The following is a 20230-nucleotide window of genomic DNA, read 5'->3' on the forward strand; positions in this document are numbered from 1 at the left end:
CTCCTCTCCCTTGTCACTAATACCAGTTTCAGTGACTTCAGTACATGAAAACTGTCTCTCCACCATATCCTTCACACGTCATACTATCTTGCTCTATAACTGCAATCTGTATTTATACCGCTATCTCCACCACAGTCAAAAGGACTTGCAATACTGCGGCCAAACTTCCCAGCATGGGGCCTCCCGGCCAACAATGCCATACCATCATTTCATTTTCTTTTTTTTTCTCACACAATGTAGTTCTGAGTGTGAAGATGTATATTTTTATGCAGAATGCAGCATCATAAGCTGCTTTACTGTGTACACACTTTTATTTGTATAGACAGTAACAAACATCTCCACTATGTTACTACTCATTATCTTTCACTTTCTCCAACCAGGATTTCCCACTGTTGTATTAGAAATTGACAAGTTTTTGGTTTTTCAGTTCTGCTGTTTAGTTGCCATGAATCTATTAACAAAAGCTTAATAGACAATTCCAATAGTTTTTGATACAGCATCGTGGATGCTGGCTTGATATGCAGATGCTCCCTACATTCCCAGAAGCTAAATATTTCCATAATTCATAGGATGCTGGGAGCAAAACTAATAACTTTGTAACCTCATAATAAAAATATTTTTACATCTTATATTGAGGAAAAATGTATCATGATTGATTTAAAACTGAATTTTCTTATTAACTGTAACACTGGGAGTAAATCTGCATAAATGTATATGAAACGCATTTGAAATAAGTACTACAACACATTTTTCTATTAATTGGATGCTATGCCTCAGTGGTACTAATTAGGAGTGTAGAAAAGGGGGGACGGGAGATAATGAGATGAACCAGTAGCTTGTTTTAACTCAAATAAACATGTGCAAAAATTCCACTCATCCAATAACAGTGATGTAATATCTGCTGTGACTTCAGACCAGTCATACATGTCCCTTAGCATGTCTTACAACTCATCCATTAATTTCACCTTTTTCTATGTTTTGACCATGCACTGAATCAAACTTTGTACTGATAATTTTTGTGTTCAGTTATCTGAAGTTATCTGGGGTACACACCATGTGTAGGAGTTATGTTGTTCCATACTGAAAAGTTGGTTACTGACGAACAGTTACCCATCCATTGTCATTCTCAAGCTTTGAGTCAGCAAATGATTTGCTTAACTGTGGCTGGTATGTTCACTTTAAAGTAGGAGTTAAGTATATCTCTCTTCTACACTTTCATTAATACTGCATTTAACCCCAGAAGGAATTGTTTTACATGAATTGAAATACGCACTGTCAATATAGTGGCCTAAAAATAATGTTGTGCTTCCAGTCACAGCAGCCTTTTCCTATAGTATACTTGGCCAGTGCTCATAGGGCTAGTGATGTAGCATAATGATAGGATCTCTCAGTTGAGCTAAATGTATTGTGGTGTAGAATATTGGGAGACGGCAACAAGTTACTGTCAGTAACAGAATATTCTGTTATTCATTTAATAGAGTGATGTGGAAAATGATGGAATGTTGCAGAAGGTAATGTTTTTGAGATGGTACATTCAGAAATATTGGTGCAGTTTATTCCTGAAAATTAGAGACTTTGATCTTCATATTTGGTACATCAAACTTATTTCTTCATTGTCAGTTCAGTGGACATGTCATGGGCCTTTCATATGTGGGATGACAGACAAAATTCCTCAGCCTGTCATTTAGATGGTTGTGGTTTATTAAAATTACATAGTAGTATTGCATGCAAATTTTATATTTTATGCTACAAATAATAGCACCAAGAAACAATGGTTCATTTATCTGACAGAGAAGAGAGTGGAAGTGTTGACTGTGAACTAAACACTTACTGTAGTGCTTTTATATTAATTATTGTTATCTAAAGAAGACGCTTCTGACAGTGGCAGAAATATTATATCAATATGAGGAAAATGGCTTTGCACCTATTCTTTGGCAATACTCAAAGAGATATTTTCATATATAGTATGTTTATCTGTAATGATATGACTTGGCATGGGTGGTGTGACAATTTCTGGTACTGATGCAAGTAGCATGAATGTGATCTTTGAAAGATAACCAATGAGTTTTATAGTTTTCATGTACTTAAAGTGGAAGAAGCATCAGTCATATTGCAAATCTCAGCAACCTACATTATTTTTATGCTATGATGAGAAGCAATTTATTTATTCATAGCATTTTAACCTTTGTTGAAATTTACTGATTATTCGTTGATAACTTCTTGTGTTGGCGAGAAGTGTGAAGGCCAGTTATAGTCCTTGGTGGTTGTTTGTACACTCAGAGACTTTCAATTTACAAAATGATCACAGAAAAATTAAGCTAAGCAAGGGGAAGTGATTTCTGCCTGTTACGTATTTTGCATACAGATGTACATTTAATACATAGATATTGTCATAAACTTGTTGAATAATTCTTATGCATTCAGTTATCTGTATACTTAATATTTGCACACTTTTTGTTCTCTTTTTGCCTCCACACATTCTTTATCCTTAGCATTTTTCTCAATGGCTATCCGGTTTGCCCAACTTAAGGATATGTATGTGTTGTTGAATGTTGTGTGGTTAATAGCTTAGCTTTATGTTATGAGATATTACTACATTTGGTGATATAGAGGTAACTTATGTTACTTAACTGAACTGCTTTTTCATTTCAGAATCATTATTTTAAATATAACATATCCACACATTTTGTTTCATTCTGTTTTGCAATGACATACCATATTGCATGTTGCACCATTTTGCCCCTGATCCAGCAGAGACTCTTGTTTTCCAGGCACCCCACCAGCTGTTGATATGTATTATATTTGTGACCATAGTGTACTGAACAAAGTATAAAAAGTTGGGAAAATTCTCTTGGAAAAGCTTGATGTTTATTTATGTTAAAAACCAAAGAATATTTTGAAGTATGATGCATCTTTCAACTAATTGCATTGCATGAAATTTGAATGTGTGCATTCAGTTTTGTTCTATTTTGCTTCTTTGGATCACTATTACACAGACAAACACATCATCAGTAACTACAATTACTGCAATACCATGTAATGTTTGTATAACATTTGCCATTAAATCTAACCAAAGTAAAAAGGAAAGAAAATGATGTTTACTGTTTCAGACCTGATGGTGTTGGAACTGTGACCCATGAAGAAAAGGAGAAATTCCAGGAGATTAAAGAAAGACTTAGAATTTTGCTGGAAAATCAAATTACTAACTTCAGGTACATAATGTAATTTTAGATAGTAGACATTTGAAAATAAAAAATAGTTAAAATGATGAGCACATTTACAATTAATGACACTATCAACTCATTATGTTAGTTTGCAGCAAACAGCAAAAAACAAAAAACATTATTTTGCTTGGATTATCATACCAAATTAAACTCTTTTCACTTGTCTTGAAAGACATAATATTTACTATGTAGCCATTCCTACACATATAGTATGCAGTAGTGATACATATTTTGCCACAATAGCTCATATGGCTCTGAGCACTATGGGACTCAACTGCTGTGGTTATCAGTCCCCTAGAACTTAGAACTACTTAAACCTAACTAACCTAAGGACATCACACACATCCATGCCCGAGGCAGGATTCGAACCTGCGACCGTAGCAGTCCCACGGTTCCGGACTGCGCGCCTAGAACCGCGAGACCACCGCGGCCGGCCACTCTAGCTCATATGGTTATTAGTAATATATACTATACATTTTTACACTCAATACAGCTGAATGTCTTCTATCAGATTTTTCTCTCAAAATCTTTAATGGTGTGATGTATTTCATTAAAACATGCTCTTGCAATTTATTCAAACTGAATACAAAATTTTAAAGTGAAAAATTTAATGTAACATTTCATATGGCCAAAAAGACTACATGCATATCATTTACTCAACAGGTTCTATTAGGGCAGAGATAATTGCTTAGCTAATAGAAGAGAAAAGAGCAATATTAGGAGCATGAGCTGCTCAGTTTCTGAGAAGATAGGCATATATGATTTTTCACAGAAATGCTGTGAAAGTTACAAAAGCCACAAGTCATTTATCAGATTTTTCTCTTTCCATGTTTAATTAAAAACTTGAAGAAGCCAAATTTTGTTGATAACTGTACAGCCAGAGATTATATATTGCGTACAGGTTGTTCACCTACCAGATATGATTTTATATGTAAAAATCAGAGATAAATAATAGATTAAATTAATTTCTGTTTAAATCATTGTCTATTGAAACCCATGTACAGTGTTTTATTTTTACAGTGTTATCTTTACTTAATACCTTGCAGTGGAGAAGAATATCCAGGTTTCCTCAATATTTTGTTGTGAGATACTCACAACAGTATTATTTGCTGTAATCATTTCTTTTCCAGGTATGCAACTGAAGATCTGTGACTTACACGTCAGATTGTAATTTTTCTAATTCTGCTGTTATGAGGGAGAGAATGTAATGTTTTGCCTTGTGTTATTGTCCTGTGAAGATAAACCTTTATTTGTTTGTGTTTCCCTAACATGTGTCAACAAATGTGTGAGAATAGACACTTGGTTGTTAAAGAATCTAGTATTTAATTCACAGCTAAACAAATGCCTCTCTGTAGGCCTATACATATATCTGTATGTATGCCTACATCAAAACCCATAGATATATACTCATCAAACAAAGGACATAATGGGCAGAATGCAATGACATAGGAAAGTAAGCTTATCAAATGAGCATGTGGATAAAGTCCTTCTTCAGAGAACTAGAATATCTTGTTAGTGCAAAATATGTAATTGATTGCAGCAGAAGCAATTGGAACCAGTGCTCTGATCCAGCAAGTAAGGAGTGTGTGAGAGGACCAGTGAAGCAACTTAACTCAGTTGATAAAAGCAAGTCTTCTGGTCCAGAATGTATATAAATTAGGTTCCTTTCAGAGTATGCCGATGCAATAGCTCCATACTTAACAACCATCAACAACCTTGGCTTGACAAAAGACCCATACCCAAAGACTTGAAAAATGCACAGGTCACACCAATATTCAAGAAAGGCAGCAGGAGTAATCCACAAAACTACAGGCCCATATCATTTACATGGATATGCATCAGGATTTTGGATCATATATTGTGTTAGAACATTATGAATTACCTTGAAGAAAATGGTCTATTGACACTCTGTCAACATGGAAATAGAAAACTTCATTCTTGTGAAACACAACTAGCTCTTTTTACTCACATAAAGTTTTGAGGGCTATTGACAAGGGATTTCAGCTTCATTCTGTATTTCTGGATTTTTGGAAGGCTTATTCCATGCTTATGGAATATTGTCTCAGTTATGTGATTGTATTATTGATTTCCTGTCAAAGAGATCACAGTTTGCAGTAATTGACAGAAAGTCATCGAGTAAAATAGATGCGATTTCTGGCATTCCCCAAGGTAGTGTTATAAGCCCTTTGCTGTTCCTTATCTATATAAATGATGAGGGAGATAATTTGAGCAGCTATCTTAGGTTGTTTGCAAATGACACTGTTGTTTACCAAAGATTAAACCAAATTCCAAAACTATTTAGTAAAGATATCTGTATGGTGCAAAAATTGGCAATTGATCTTAAATAACAAAAAGTGTGAGGTCATCCACATGAGTACTGAGAGGAATCCATTAAACTTCAGTTATATGATAAAACAGTCAAATCTATAGGCCTTATAAAGTTCAACTTAATACCTGGGAATTACAATTATGTACAACTTAATTTGGAAGGAACACATAGAAAATCTTGTGGGGAAGGCTAACCAAAGATTGCATTTTATTGGCAGGACACTTAGAAAATGTAACAGATCTACTAAGGAGACTGCCTACACTATGCTTGTCCATCCTATTTTAGAATACTGCTTCACAGTGTGACATCATTACCAGATAGGATTGACAGAGCTCATCAAAAAAGTTCAAAGAAGGGCAGCACGTTTTGTATTATCTCGAAATATGGGAGAGAGTGTCACTGAAATGATATGGGATTTGGGTGGAGATCATTAAAACAAAGGCATTTTTTGTTGCAGTAGAATCTTCTCACAAAATTCCAGTCACCATATTTCTTCTCTGAATGTGAAAATATTTTGTTGATGCCAAACTTCACAGGGAGAAATGATCACCATGATAAAATAAAGGAAATCAGAGCTCATACGGAAAGATACAGATGTTTGTTCTTTCCACGCACTATACAAGTTTGGGATAACAGAGAATTGTGAAGATGGTTTGATGATTTCTCTGCCAGGCACTTAAATGTGATTTGTGTGGGGTATCTGTGTAGATATAGATGTAGATGGACATTGGTGGAAATAATTGGAGACTGGAAGAAAAATATGAGGACAAGAAGATGCAGCTGGACTAGAATAGTGTAGGAAGTCCCAAAGGAAATGTAAATCTTTTATTTGGAAAGTAGAGCAGACTGGGCATAGTCTAGAGATAGATACAGTGCAGGTGTTAGCAGATTGAAAAATATGTCATGGTTGTACAGTACCATACAGCATTTCAACAAATGAACTACATTTTCCACAATGGGTTTAACTATCTTGCATCCCAGCCAAAGCAATATTCTGTTGTTTATTTAGGCTGCACTAAGTCCTGCACCATTAATACATGCACCACTTCCTGCTATAGGCCTATCACTGGCAGTCCATACAGCCTTAAAGACAGAGCCTCTAGTGATATCAGTTATGTTAAATACCAGCTTAACTGCAGATCTACAGTGTGATATGTTCTTCATATCATGAACCAGCTTTTAGCCTGGATGAATGCCAGGTGCAAAATTGTGTCAAAGTGTCAATTTGATAACCACAGCATGGTGGTAAGCAAAATGTTGTTGAGTTCAAAATCTGGGTTCTCCACTTTTGTCCCTACCTCTTCTCCTGCTCCCACCACATTCCATCCTCATACATTACATCCACATAAAATTCCCCTTTAATTACAAGGGTTGTGCATAAAGTAATGCGCCACATCTTTTTTCTTCAACGGTTCTTTATTGAACATCATGAGAATTGCACGAACTGGTGTTCCATGTACACACCCTATTTTTCCACATTCCTGTTTTTATATGTTTCCTGTTCTATGGCCTTCCTCCAGCATGAAACAAGGGCATGTATGCCCTGCCAGTACCAATCCTTGTCCTGGTAGTGGAGTCAGTGCTTCACTGTGTGAATCACTTCCTGATCATATTCAAAATGTCTTCCACAAATGGCATCCTTTAATGGCCCAAACAAGGGGAAGTCTGAGGGGGCTAGGTCAGGTGTGTCAGATGTGACAGCCATGAATAGTCTCCTGACTGCTGCAAATCGTGGAGGTCCACCGAACTGCCTTCTGAAGACTTCACTCTCTGTGTCCAGTGACTAACTGTACTTCTGTCACAGCAGATGCTCCATAGACTTTGTGCAGGCATGTGAACATTCCCAACAGTTTCTTTCTCTGCAGTGAGACATTCAATGACAGCACATTGCTTGTAACGTATGTTACCTACAGATGCAAATTAGAAATTGTCCTGCAGCTACGCTATATGTCAGAAGTGATGGAAACTTGGCACACTCACTCAGAAGACTTCAAATAATACACTCCTGGAAATTGAAATAAGAACACCGTAAATTCATTGTCCCAGGAAGGGGAAACTTTATTGACACATTCCTGGGGTCAGATACATCACATGATCACACTGACAGAACCACAGGCACATAGACACAGGCAACAGAGCATGCACAATGTCGGCACTAGTACAGTGTATAGCCACCTTTCGCAGCAATGCAGGCTGCTATTCTCCCATGGAGATGATCATAAAGATGCTGGATGTAGTCCTGTGGAACGGCTTCCCATGCCATTTACACCTGGCGCCTCAGTTGGACCAGCGTTCGTGCTGGACGTGCAGACCGCGTGAGACGACGCTTCATCCAGTCCCAAACATGCTCAATGGGGGACAGATCCGGAGATCTTGCTGGCCAGGGTAGTTGACTTACACCTTCTAGAGCACGTTGGGTGGCACGGGATACATGCGGACGTGCATTGTCCTGTTGGAACAGCAAGTTCCCTTGCCGGTCTAGGAATGGTAGAACGATGGGTTCGATGACAGTTTGAATGTACCGTGCACTATTCAGTGTCCCCTCGACGATCACCAGTGGTGTACGGCCAGTGTAGGAGATCGCTCCCCACACCATGATGCCGGGTGTTGGCCCTGTGTGCCTCGGTCGTATGCAGTCCTGATTGTGGCGCTCACCTGCACGGCGCCAAACACGCATACGACCATCATTGGCACCAAGGCAGAAGCGACTCTCATCGCTGAAGACGACATGTCTCCATTCGTCCCTCCATTCACGCCTGTCGCGTCACCACTGGAGGCGGGCTGCACGATGTTGGGGCGTGAGCGGAAGAAGCCCTAACGGTGTGCGGGACCGTAGCCCAGCTTCATGGAGACGGTTGCGAATGGTCCTCGCCGATACCCCAGGAGCAACAGTGTCCCTAATTTGCTGGGAAGTGGCGGTGCGGTCCCCTACGGCACTGCGTAGGATCCTACGGTCTTGGCGTGCATCCGTGCGTCGCTGCGGTCCGGTCCCAGGTCGACGGGCACGTGCACCTTCCGCCGACCACTGGTGACAACATCGATGTACTGTGGAGACCTCATGCCCCACGTGTTGAGCAATTCGGCGGTACGTCCACCCGGCCTCCCGCATGCCCACTATACGCCCTCGCTCAAAGTCCGTCAACTGCACATACGGTTCACGTCCACGCTGTCGTGGCATGCTACCAGTGTTAAACCCTGTGATGGAGCTCCGTATGCCATGGCAAACTGGCTGACACTGACGGCGGCGGTGCACAAATGCTGCGCAGCTAGCGCCATTCGACGGCCAACACCGCGGTTCCTGGTGTGTCCGCTGTGCTGTGCGTGTGATCATTGCTTGTACAGCCCTCTCGCAGTGTCCGGAGCAAGTATGGTGGGTCTGACACACCGGTGTCATTGTGTTCTTTTTTCCATTTCCAGGAGTGTATATACATAATGATTCACATCGTTAGTATTGTTTTCACCTGAGAAGAAAAACATGCAGTGCATTACTTTCTGGGCTCCCTCATACCTTTCTAAATTATGTGTGTCTTTCTTTCTTTCATTTTTCATATCTTTCTGTTCTCCCATGAACCATGGACCTTGCCGTTGGTGTGGAGGCTTGCGTGCCTCAGTGATACAGATGGTCGTACCATAGGTGCAACCACAATGGAGGGGTATATGTTGAGAGGCCAGACAAACGTGTGGTTCCTGAAGAGGGGCAGCAGCCTATTCAGTAGTTGCAGGGGAAACAGTCTGGATGATTGACTGATCTTGCCTTGTAACACTAACCAAAACGGCCTTGCAGTGCTGGTACTGCGAACAACTGAAAGCAAGGGGAATGTACAGCCATAATTTTTCCTGAGTGCATGAAGCTTTACTGTATGGTTAAATGATGATGGCGTCCTCTTGGGTAAAATATTCCGGAGGTAAAATAGTCCCCCATTCGGATCTCCAGGTGGGGACTACTCAGGAGGACGTCGTTACCAGGAGAAAGAAAACTGGTGTTCTACGGATCGGAGCGTGGAACGTCAGATCTCTTAATCGGGCAGGTAGGTTAGAAAATTTAAAAAAGGAAATGGATAGGTTAAAGTTAGATATAGTGGGAATTAGTGACGTTCGGTGGCAGGAGGAACAAGACTTTTGGTCAGGTGAATACAGGGTTATAAATACAAAATCAATTAGGGGTAATGCAGGAGTAGGTTTAATAATGAATAAAAAAAATAGGAGTGCGGGTAAGCTACTACAAGCTGCATAGTGAACGCATTATTGTGGCCAAGATAGACACGAAGCCCAATATGCCAACTAGCTCTGCAGAAGATGAAGAAATCGATGAAATGTATGATGAGATAAAAAGAATTATTCAGGTAGTGAAGGGAAACGAAAATTTAATAGTCATGGGTGACTGGAATTCGAGAGTCGGAAAAGGAAGAGAAGGAAACATAGTAGGTGAATATGGATTGGGGGAAAGAAATGAAAGAGGAAGCCGTCTGGTAGAATTTTGCACAGAGCATAACTTAATCATAGCTAACACTTGGTTCAAGAATCATAAAAGTAGGTTGTACACATGGAAGAATCCTGGAAATACTAGAAGGTATCAGATAGATTATATAATGGTAAGACAGAGATTTAGGAATGAGGTATTAAATTGTAAGACATTTCCAGGGGCAGATGTGGACTCTGACCACAATCTATTGGTTATGAGCTGTAGATTAAAACTGAAGAAACGGCAAAAAGGTGGGAATTTAAGGAGATGGGACCTTGACAATCTGATTAAACCAGAGGTTGTACAGAGTTTCAGGGAGAGCATAAGGGAACAAATGTCACAAATGGGGGAAAGAAATACAGTAGAAGAAGAATGGGTATCTCTGAGGGATGAAGTAGTGAAGGAAGCAGAGGATCAAGTAGGTAAAATGACGAGGGATAGTAGAAATCCTTGGGTAACAGAAGAAATATTGAATTTAATTGATGAAAGGAGAAAATATAGAAATGCAGTAAATGAAGCTGGCAAAAAGGAATCCAAACCTCTCAAAAATGAGATCAACAGGAAGTGCAAAACTGCTAAGCAGGGATGGCTAGAGGACAAATGTAAGGATGTAGAGGCTTATCTCACTAAGGGTAGGATAGATACTGCCTACAGAAAAATTAGAGAGACCTTTGGAGAAAAGAGAACCAATTGTATGAGTATCAAGAGCTCAGATGGAAACCCAGTTCTAAGCAAAGAAGGGAAAGCAGAAAGGTGGAAGGAGTATATAGAGGTTCTATACAAGGGTGATGTACTTGAGGATAATATTATGGAAATGGAAGAGAATGTAGATGAAGATGAAATGGGAGATACAATACTGCGTGAAGAGTTTGACAGAGCACTGAAAGACCTGAGTCGAAACAAGGCCCCCGGAGTAGACAACATTCCATTAGAACTACTGACAGCCCTGGGAGAGCCAGTCCTGACAAAACTTTACCATCTGGTGAGCAAGATGTATGAGACAGGCGAAATACCCTCATACTTCAAGAAGAATATAATAATTCTAATCCCAAAGAAAGCAGGTGTTGACAGATGTAAAAATTACTGAACTATCATTTTAATAAGTCACAGCTGCAATATACTAACGTGAATTCTTTACAGACGAATGGAAGAACTGGTAGAAGCTGACCTCGGGGAAGATCAGTTTGGATTCTGTAGAAATGTAGGAACACGTGAGGCAATATTGACCTTACGCCTTATATTAGAAGAAAGATTAAGGAAAGGCAAATCTGCTTTTCTTGCATTTGTTGACTTAGAGAAAGCTTTTGACAATGTTGACTGGAATACACTCTTTCAAATTCTGCAGGTGGCAGGGGTAAAATACAGGGAGCGAAAGGCTATTTACAATTTGTACAGAAATCAGATGGCAGTTATAAGAGTCGAGGGGCATGAAAGGGAAGCAGTGGTTGGGAAGGGAGTGAGACAGGGTTGTAGCCTCTCCCCGAGAAAAATTCGGAGGAGGTATTGAAATCCATGGAGAAGAAATAAAAACTTTGAGGTTCGCCGATGACATTGTAATTCTGTCAGATACAGCAAAGGACTTGGAAGAGCGGTTGAATGCAGTGGACAGTGTCTTGAAAGGAGGATATAAGATGAACATTAACAAAAGCAAAACAAGGATAATGGAGTGTAGTCGAATTAAGTTGGGTGATGCTGAGGGAATTAGATTAGGAATTGAGATACTTAAAGTTGTAAAGTAGTTTTGCTATTTGGGAAGCAAAATAACTGATGATGGTCAAAGTAGAGATGATATAAAATGTAGACTGACAATAGCAAGAAAAGCGTTTCTGAAGAACAGGAATTTGTTAACATCAAGTATAGATTTAAGTGTCAGGAAGTCGTTTCTGAAAGTATTAGTATGGAGTGTAGCCATGTATGGAAGTGAAACATGGACAATAAATAATTTGGACTAGAAGAGAATAGAACCTCTCGAAATGTGGTGCTACAGAAGAATGCTGAAGATTAAATGGGTAAATCATGTAACTAATGAGGAGGTATTGAATCGAATGGGCGAGAGGAGGAGTTTGTGGCACAACTTTACAAGAAGAAGGGACCTGTTGATAGGACATGTTCGGAGGCATCAAGGGATCACAAATTTAGCATTGGACGGCAGTGTGGAGGGTAAAAATTGTAGAGGGAGACCAAGAGATGAAAACACTAAGCAGATTCAGAAGGACGTAGGTTGCAGTAAGTACTGGGAGATGAAGAAGCTTGCACAGGATAGAGTAGCATGGAGAGCTGCGTCAAACCAGTCTCAGGACTGAAGACCACAACAACAACAACATCTTTCTGTTAGAGGTCTGAAAACTGGGGGTTTGCTTGCACACACTTAATCAAACATGCTGTGCACAATCAAGCATGCAAAATATATACACACAGAGAATGTTGTCAAAAGAGGTAGCATAGGGATACTGTTATCCACTTGTGAACGTAACTCAACATCTGTTACCTAGTGTTGATTCTCATATTTCCACTCTCTGAAGAAACTAAAGTCTGATTAGTTTAAATCAATTGTTTTACCTAGGGTAGTATCCAGTTGTGTCATCATTGCAAGAAATAAGAGAAAAATATGGATCAGTTAAAGGTTCGAGATAAAAACCAAGTATCTGCTGGCCTTTGTAATGATGGCTGAACTCAAAGTGAAACAACATGTTACTGTTTCTTGGAGCATGATCTGCATTATTACCTCATATATATAATATGTTCTAAGAATTTCCTTGACTCATGAATCATGTCTTCTGCAACTCTCAGAGATAAGGTTCCTTATCATACGTAACTTTCACCTTCATGCATTTTACTTAAATAAAAATCAATATCATTAATATATAGGGTATCACTTGGCTCAGAGTCTAGCAACACAGAAGACAGAGAAATCACTTTTTGCCTGGTTAGTCAATCTGACATTCTCTAGACAGCCCCAAAAGCATGCACTAACTGAAAAAATGTAAAGATCCCAGAAAGGGAGATTGAAACAAAACTGGGCCAAATTTACAATGAACTTGGCAGTATAAGACTCTTATCAGTATGATGTTGCATCCACATCCCCCTCAACTAGATGGATGCATTGGTTGGGTTAGGAAGGGTGTCTTAAAGTTGTTGTATCCTCTTCTAAGGCAAGCTTGCTCAAACTTTTGTAACTGGATTGTGTTAGAGCAGCTTAATACTTGTTCCAGAGATCATGAATATGACACTTCATAATGATGAGGAACATGTCAGTTTAACAAAAAGTTTCTTTACATGACACCAATTTTTTATGTATAATTACAAAAGTACTAAGTTATATCTAAAAATTCATCTATTTAATAGAAGGAGTTGTCATCTGAAATTCTTTTAATTTGTTTTTAAATGCTAATTGGCTATCTCTCAGACTACTGATGCTATTCTGATGCCATACAAAAGCAATGAATGAAAATAGTCATAGTAGGCTAATTCACTGCTAGGTTTTTCATCAAAATTTGCAATTACTGTAATACTATAAGTATCTGAAATCAAATATTTCAGCAGATCATCAATATCTTTGTTCCAATTCAATGTCAAATCAATACACATTCCAAAAATTTTGAATATTTTGCTTTAACTACATATTTCTGTTCAAAGTTTGCATTTGTTAATGGTGTTCTGCCATTAACTGTACAGAACTGTATGTACTTTGTTTTACCAAAATTTAATGAAACTTCATCCACTAATAATGTCCTTCACAGTGATCACTCAGCATCTAATGCTGTACATAACCCTTGTATACCCTACCAGGCATGGTAACAATACTAAACAAAAACAACACTAACACACTCTGGTGGTTGTTCTACCTCTACATACCTTAATCTTTGTTCCATAGAACATGAATACGACATTTTGTAATGATGTGGAACGTGTCATTTAGACATAAGTTTTCTTTACACACATATTTTTATTTATTTATTTATTTATTTATTTTATTTATTATTTTAACTTTCAAAAAGATGTTATTTACAATTTCCTCAGCTAAATCTTGTTTGTTGGTTGTTATTAATATACTTGTAATAACAGCAAAAAGAATTAGCTTTGCATCTTGTGGATATAGAGTGTGAAGTAATTATTATGTATTAAGAACAATAAGGGACACACCACTTAATCCTGTATGACACCATTCTTGACACCAGGTTGAAGAATCTGCATATATGGATTTGTGGTTTATTCACCTTGTGAAACACAATTGCAATCCATTCGGTTTGCATACAAGAGACATGTCAAAATTTATAATACTGTTTAAATGAGTTCTACACTAATAAACTATAGCATTAAAATGAATAATAACACTATAATGAAACAAACTGGTAGTCCATATTTGTGAAACTTCATCCACTAATAATGTTCTTCACAGTGATCACTCAGCATCTAATGCTGTACATAACCCTTGTATACCCTACCAGGCATGGTAACAATACTAAACAAAAACAACACTAACACACTCTGGTGGTTGGTCTACCTCTACATACCTTAATCTTTGTTCCATAGAACATGAATACGACATTTTGTAATGATGTGGAACGTGTCATTTAGACATAAGTTTTCTTTACACACATATTTTTATTTATTTATTTATTTTTTGCAGTTATTACTTCATATCCAAGAAATCATCTAATGAGTAGAAGGAGTTGTCATTCAGAATTTCTTTTGATTTGCTATTAAATGTTGTCTTGCTATCTATCAGACTTTTAATACTATATGGATTTGGGGTTTATTCACCTTGTGACATAGATTTGCAATCTATTCGGTTTGCGTACAAGAGACATGTCAAAATTTATAATACTGTTAAAATGAGTTCTACACTAATAAACAAGAGCACTAAAATGAATAATAACACTATATGATATTTTTGGGTTATATAACACATTGTATCCAGCTCAAATTTCCAGTTCATCCTGCATGAATTCAGTCACTGAGAAATAACATGCCTCATATAGCTTTCTTTTAGGTGGATCAAAATTCATCTGCATTAACTTGTTCCTTTTTAATTTATTATAAATTTTCATTCCCATCTATTAAGGTTACTGGCCACACTGTTTGAGGCAGTTGGTGAGGAGCATAAAATTTTCTTTCTTTTGAATTAAACCATTTGTGCATCGTCCCACTCATACCTCAGTACTTGAGCTTATCTAGAAGATAAGCTGTCAAAACTGTCAATCTGTCAAATCTGATGATAAAACTTCTAATTATAAAATTAATGAAAGCTCAATTAACAGCAACAAACCATAAAACAGCTAACAATATAAAAGTCTTAAATCTGCACTATGCTGTATAGAATACAAAGTGACAGCAACAACTGATATGGTCTTAAGGTGGCAACTGAGCCAAAATGGATCTATCACAATAAAAACACTGAACTCCTTTAGCAGCAATTTGAATTTCATTACATAATGTGTAAGTAATACCATCAGTATTTCAGACACATTAGATCATAAATTTATCTAGAAGAATTTGGAAACTGACACAATCAACAGCCTTTGAGAGATCACCAAAAAATTCCACAGTGTATTTAATATTTGATCAGTGAAATCATATACAGCATTTTCTGTTGAGAAGCCTTTCTGAAAACCAAACTTACATTTTGTTAGTACTTTATTTTTACAAATGTGTGAAGCTACTCTTGAAAACAATACTTAGTCAAGAATTTTGGATAAGGCTGTCAGACACGACACTGGGCAGTAGTTGTTAGCATCAGATTTATCCCCCTTTTTATGAAATGGTTTAACAATAGCACATTTCAATCTATTAGGAAAAATGCCTTTTTAAAGTGAGCTATTACATATATGGCTGAGAATCCTACTATCTGTTTTCAACAAGCTTTTAGTACCCTGCTGGAAATGCCATCAATTACATGGAGCCTTAAATTTTGAATCTGTTTATTGTCTTCTTGATTTTGGAAAGACACATAGGAAGAATTTCACTTTTATCAGATTATATAGGTATTTTCTATTCTATATATTCTTTTATAATGAATGTCTGAACTCTATTTTCTTCACAGCATGTAGAAAATGATTATTAAAAATATTTTCTGATTCTGCCTTTTTGTTAATAAACTTTTCAATCAGTTTGATGGTAGTACAGTGTGTTCCTGTGCTTTTGGTTGATGTGTTTCCTTTACAGCAATACTCCAAGTTGTTTTAGTTTTATTATCAGAACTGCTAATCTCAGACATAATACTTTCACTTCTGGACTTTTAAATAACTTTTCTTAATGTAGTACAATACTTTTTATACTATTTGCCAGTTTTTGGGTTGTTACTCTTTCTTGCTATTAGATAAATTTCTCTTTTCTGATTACAGGATATTTTCATCCCTTTAGTAAGCCATGATTTTTTTACAATTGTATTTCAATGTCTTCTTAGGGAAACTATTTTCCGATATACTTATATGATGCCAGGTATAATGCCACTGTGTTTCTCAAAAACATTAGAAGTATGGAACATCTTTGCAGATTGCCACCATACTCATTCAGAATGGTAATCCAGGGTAGTTCACAACTGAGATTGTTACAGAAACACAATCTGATACTATGCATTGGCAGTCCATGTTTCCCAGTATTGTAACCATTCCAAGCACAGCCATCTGTGTTGTGGTGTTAACAGGAGGGTATGGATTGGATAGTAATTCCCAAGTCCAGCTGCTGCTAATTTTTGAACAGTACCGCAGGATGAAAGTAATGTTATAGAGAATCCATTACTTGTTCTCTGATAGCAAACACAGATGTGAAGGGGTTGCAATGTGCTTTGTACACAATGCGGTAATTGTCACTTGTGGTGGTCAGATGTGGTTGACTGGAAGCTTCATAATGAGTGTGGCTGTTGTCATGTTCCCATGCTCCAGCACTGAGCATCTGTAACATATGAACACAAAGTAAATGTGGATATTACATGATCTGACCAGCTAGCCAAATGGAGACATACAATAAGGCCCCTTTCAGTCTCTGTCAGAAAGAGGAAGAGGTAGAGATGTTGAATATGAGTACTGATATGAAATGCTACAGTTTCGCACCTTATAAGTGCTGTACTCTGGTGAGCTGCTTGTAAACGACATTCAGCAACTGCAGACTGCTTTGGGTTGCATGTGAGTGAGTGAAGATGTTTTAACAAATTTCCTTAGGAAGAATAATTGTGTCAGGTTGGTGGTTTTCAGTTTCATTCTTGTCATAATATATAAGATATTAAAATATTTTCTAAACAGACGTGTAGGTAATAGATTAAGCTGTAAGATGGTGCATCTGTGGCCAATTTAAATTTAATTTTTGATTTTATTTGTGTTTCTGAACTCCAAGCTAGCTGAGGCACTAATACAGAATACTAGTATTTCACATTTGTGACCCAGTATTTTATATTTGTACTGTACTGTCACGGCCTGTTTTATTTCTGGGTATTGGCTTCAGAAATGACTTCTGATTCTGGATGGGCATTACAGCCAGTCCAATAACATGGATGTTATAAACCTCACATACAGAAACCATGTCAATTTCATGTGTCTGTGTCCTCATACCTCCCACTAGATGCAACCACTGGGTAGAACTTTAATGAGTCCTTTGAAAGCTTATTACTCTGAGCAGGTATGCATATGGATGAAAAGTGCCAGGCAATGGAAGTAGCTAGGGTGACAGGAATGTACCCATTAAACCCTCATATTTTCATGTATGCACGTATAATTGCCTACATTGAAGGAATAATTGATGATTTACCCAATGATCCAGTCAATGAACCATCTGCAGAGTGGTGGCTTCTAATAATGGAAGGGTTAATGGTTAAGTTGAGGCAGGAACATCTTCATCCACTTTGGAAATTACACTTTGGCAGAACTCATCCATTCCACAAATAAGGAAGAGGCCAGGCACCATGGGAGGAAAATCAGATTATTCAGCAGTACTAACCTCATCTCCACACAAGAGATTTCCTGAAGTATTGACAACAGCAACAAATCAACTGAAGACAAAAAAGCAGAGGCCACCAAAACCTGGGAACCAAGAATCATCTGATTCTTAGGATGATGTTTGTAGTGTGAGAGATCATTTGTCCACTATCAGTAGCATTCTGGACAACAGTGTATCCACTAATGAAGATGCTGACTGTCTCTTTTGCTCAGGTAAACTTTCACAGGACAAGGCAGGGATAAATTGGTTTATGTGTCTAATGTGTGAAATGGGGGTGCACACTTAATGTGCAAGTTATGATAGAGGACAATATTTGTGCGACTTCTGCAAGTGAAATTATTTAGTCAGGAATTTAATAACTGAAAATGGTATATTTAGTTTGTTTTTCTGTTGTGTTATTATGTTTTATAGTGTTTTCTTTGACAATGAATTATTAGATTTTCCATTATTTCTTTTAAATTTCAACATATGAAATGAATGGAGTATTACATATTTCAACCCCATAACCTGTAGAGCCAAGAATGTCTAACTTTGTGTCAATCCCAATTTAGAAATGTTCCTAACATAGTACATGTTTGAAAATATAGGAAGCATTAAAATGAATCCAAAAGTATCTTCCGCAGACATTTTGTTTTCTTAAAATGAAAAACTGAGAAATTTATGAATGAGAAACAAACTGGTAGTCCATATTTGTAGAACTTCATCCACTAATAATGCTGTCTCAATAGATGACACAGCATCTTCATGTCCTCCACAGTGATCACTCAGCATCTAATGTTGTACATAACCTTTGTATACCCTACCAGGCCTGGTAACAGTACTAAACAAAAACAACACTAATGCACTCTCTGGTGGCTGTTCTACTTCTACATACATTAATCTTTGTTCCATAGGTCATGAATATGACATTTTGTAATGATGTGGAATGTGTCATTTAGACATAAGTTTTCTTTACACAACACTTTTTTGCTGTTATTACTTCATATCTAAGAATTCATCTATTGAGTAGAAGGAGTTGTCATTCAGAATTTCTTTTGATTTGCTATTAAATGTTGTCTGACTATCTATCAGACTTTTAATACTACACTCCTGGAAATGGAAAAAAGAACACATTGACACCGGTGTGTCAGACCCACCATACTTGCTCCGGACACTGCGAGAGGGCTGTACAAGCAATGATCACACGCACGGCACAGCAGACACACCAGGAACTGCGGTGTTGGCCGTCGAATGGCGCTAGCTGCGCAGCATTTGTGCACCGCCGCCGTCAGTGTCAGCCAGTTTGCCGTGGCATACGGAGCTCCATCGCAGTCTTTAACACTGGTAGCATGCCGCGACAGCGTGGACGTGAACCGTATGTGCAGTTCATGGACTTTGAGCGAGGGCGAATAGTGGGCATGCGGGAGGCCAGGTGGACGTACCGCCGAATTGCTCAACACGTGGGGCGTGAGGTCTCCACAGTACATCGATGTTGTCGCCAGTGGTCGGCAGAAGGTGCACGTGCCCGTCGACCTGGGACCGGACCACAGCGACGCACGGATGCACGCCAAGACCGTAGGATCCTACACAGTGCCGTAGGGGACCGCACCGCCACTTCCCAGCAAATTAGGGACACTGTTGCTCCTGGGGTATCGGCGAGGACCATTCGCAACCGTCTCCATGAAGCTGGGCTACGGTCCCGCACACCGTTAGGCCGTCTTCCGCTCACGCCCCAACATCGTGCAGCCCGCCTCCAGTGGTGTCGCGACAGGCGTGAATGGAGGGACGAATGGAGACGTGTCATCTTCAGCGATGAGAGTCGCTTCTGCCTTGGTGCCAATGATGGTCGTATGCGTGTTTGGCGCCGTGCAGGTGAGCGCCACAATCGGGACTGCATACAACCGAGGCACACAGGGCCAACACCCGGCATCATGGTGTGGGGAGTGATCTCCTACACTGGCCGTACACCACTGGTGATCGTCGAGGGGACACTGAATAGTGCACGGTACATCCAAACCATCATCGAACCCATCGTTCTACCATTCCTAGACCGGCAAGGGAACTTGCTGTTCCAACAGGACAATGCACGTCCGCATGTATCCCGTGCCACCCAACGTGCTCTAGAAGGTGTAAGTCAACTAGACTGGCCAGCAAGATCTCCGGATCTGTCCCCCATTGAGCATGTTTGGGACTGGATGAAGCGTCGTCTCACGCGGTCTGCACGTCCAGCACGAACGCTGGTCCAACTGAGGCGCCAGGTGTAAATGGCATGGCAAGCCGTTCCACAGGACTACATCCAGCGTC

The 20230-nt window shown here is 38.8% G+C and overlaps 1 protein-coding gene across 1 annotated transcript in view; it reads left to right on the forward strand.

The window, feature by feature from the left end:
* The window catches only part of LOC126248390 (calcium-dependent secretion activator-like), a 1500396-nt gene that overhangs the window by 1072026 nt on the left and 408140 nt on the right, over nucleotides 1-20230 (forward strand). The window contains exon 19 of the mRNA XM_049949341.1: nucleotides 3111-3212. Coding sequence (XP_049805298.1) covers nucleotides 3111-3212 — 102 coding nt within the window. The remainder of the gene's footprint in view (nucleotides 1-3110; nucleotides 3213-20230) is intronic.

This window comes from Schistocerca nitens, chromosome 3, assembly GCF_023898315.1.
Source record: "Schistocerca nitens isolate TAMUIC-IGC-003100 chromosome 3, iqSchNite1.1, whole genome shotgun sequence".
NCBI classification, from domain to species: Eukaryota; Metazoa; Arthropoda; class Insecta; order Orthoptera; family Acrididae; genus Schistocerca; species Schistocerca nitens.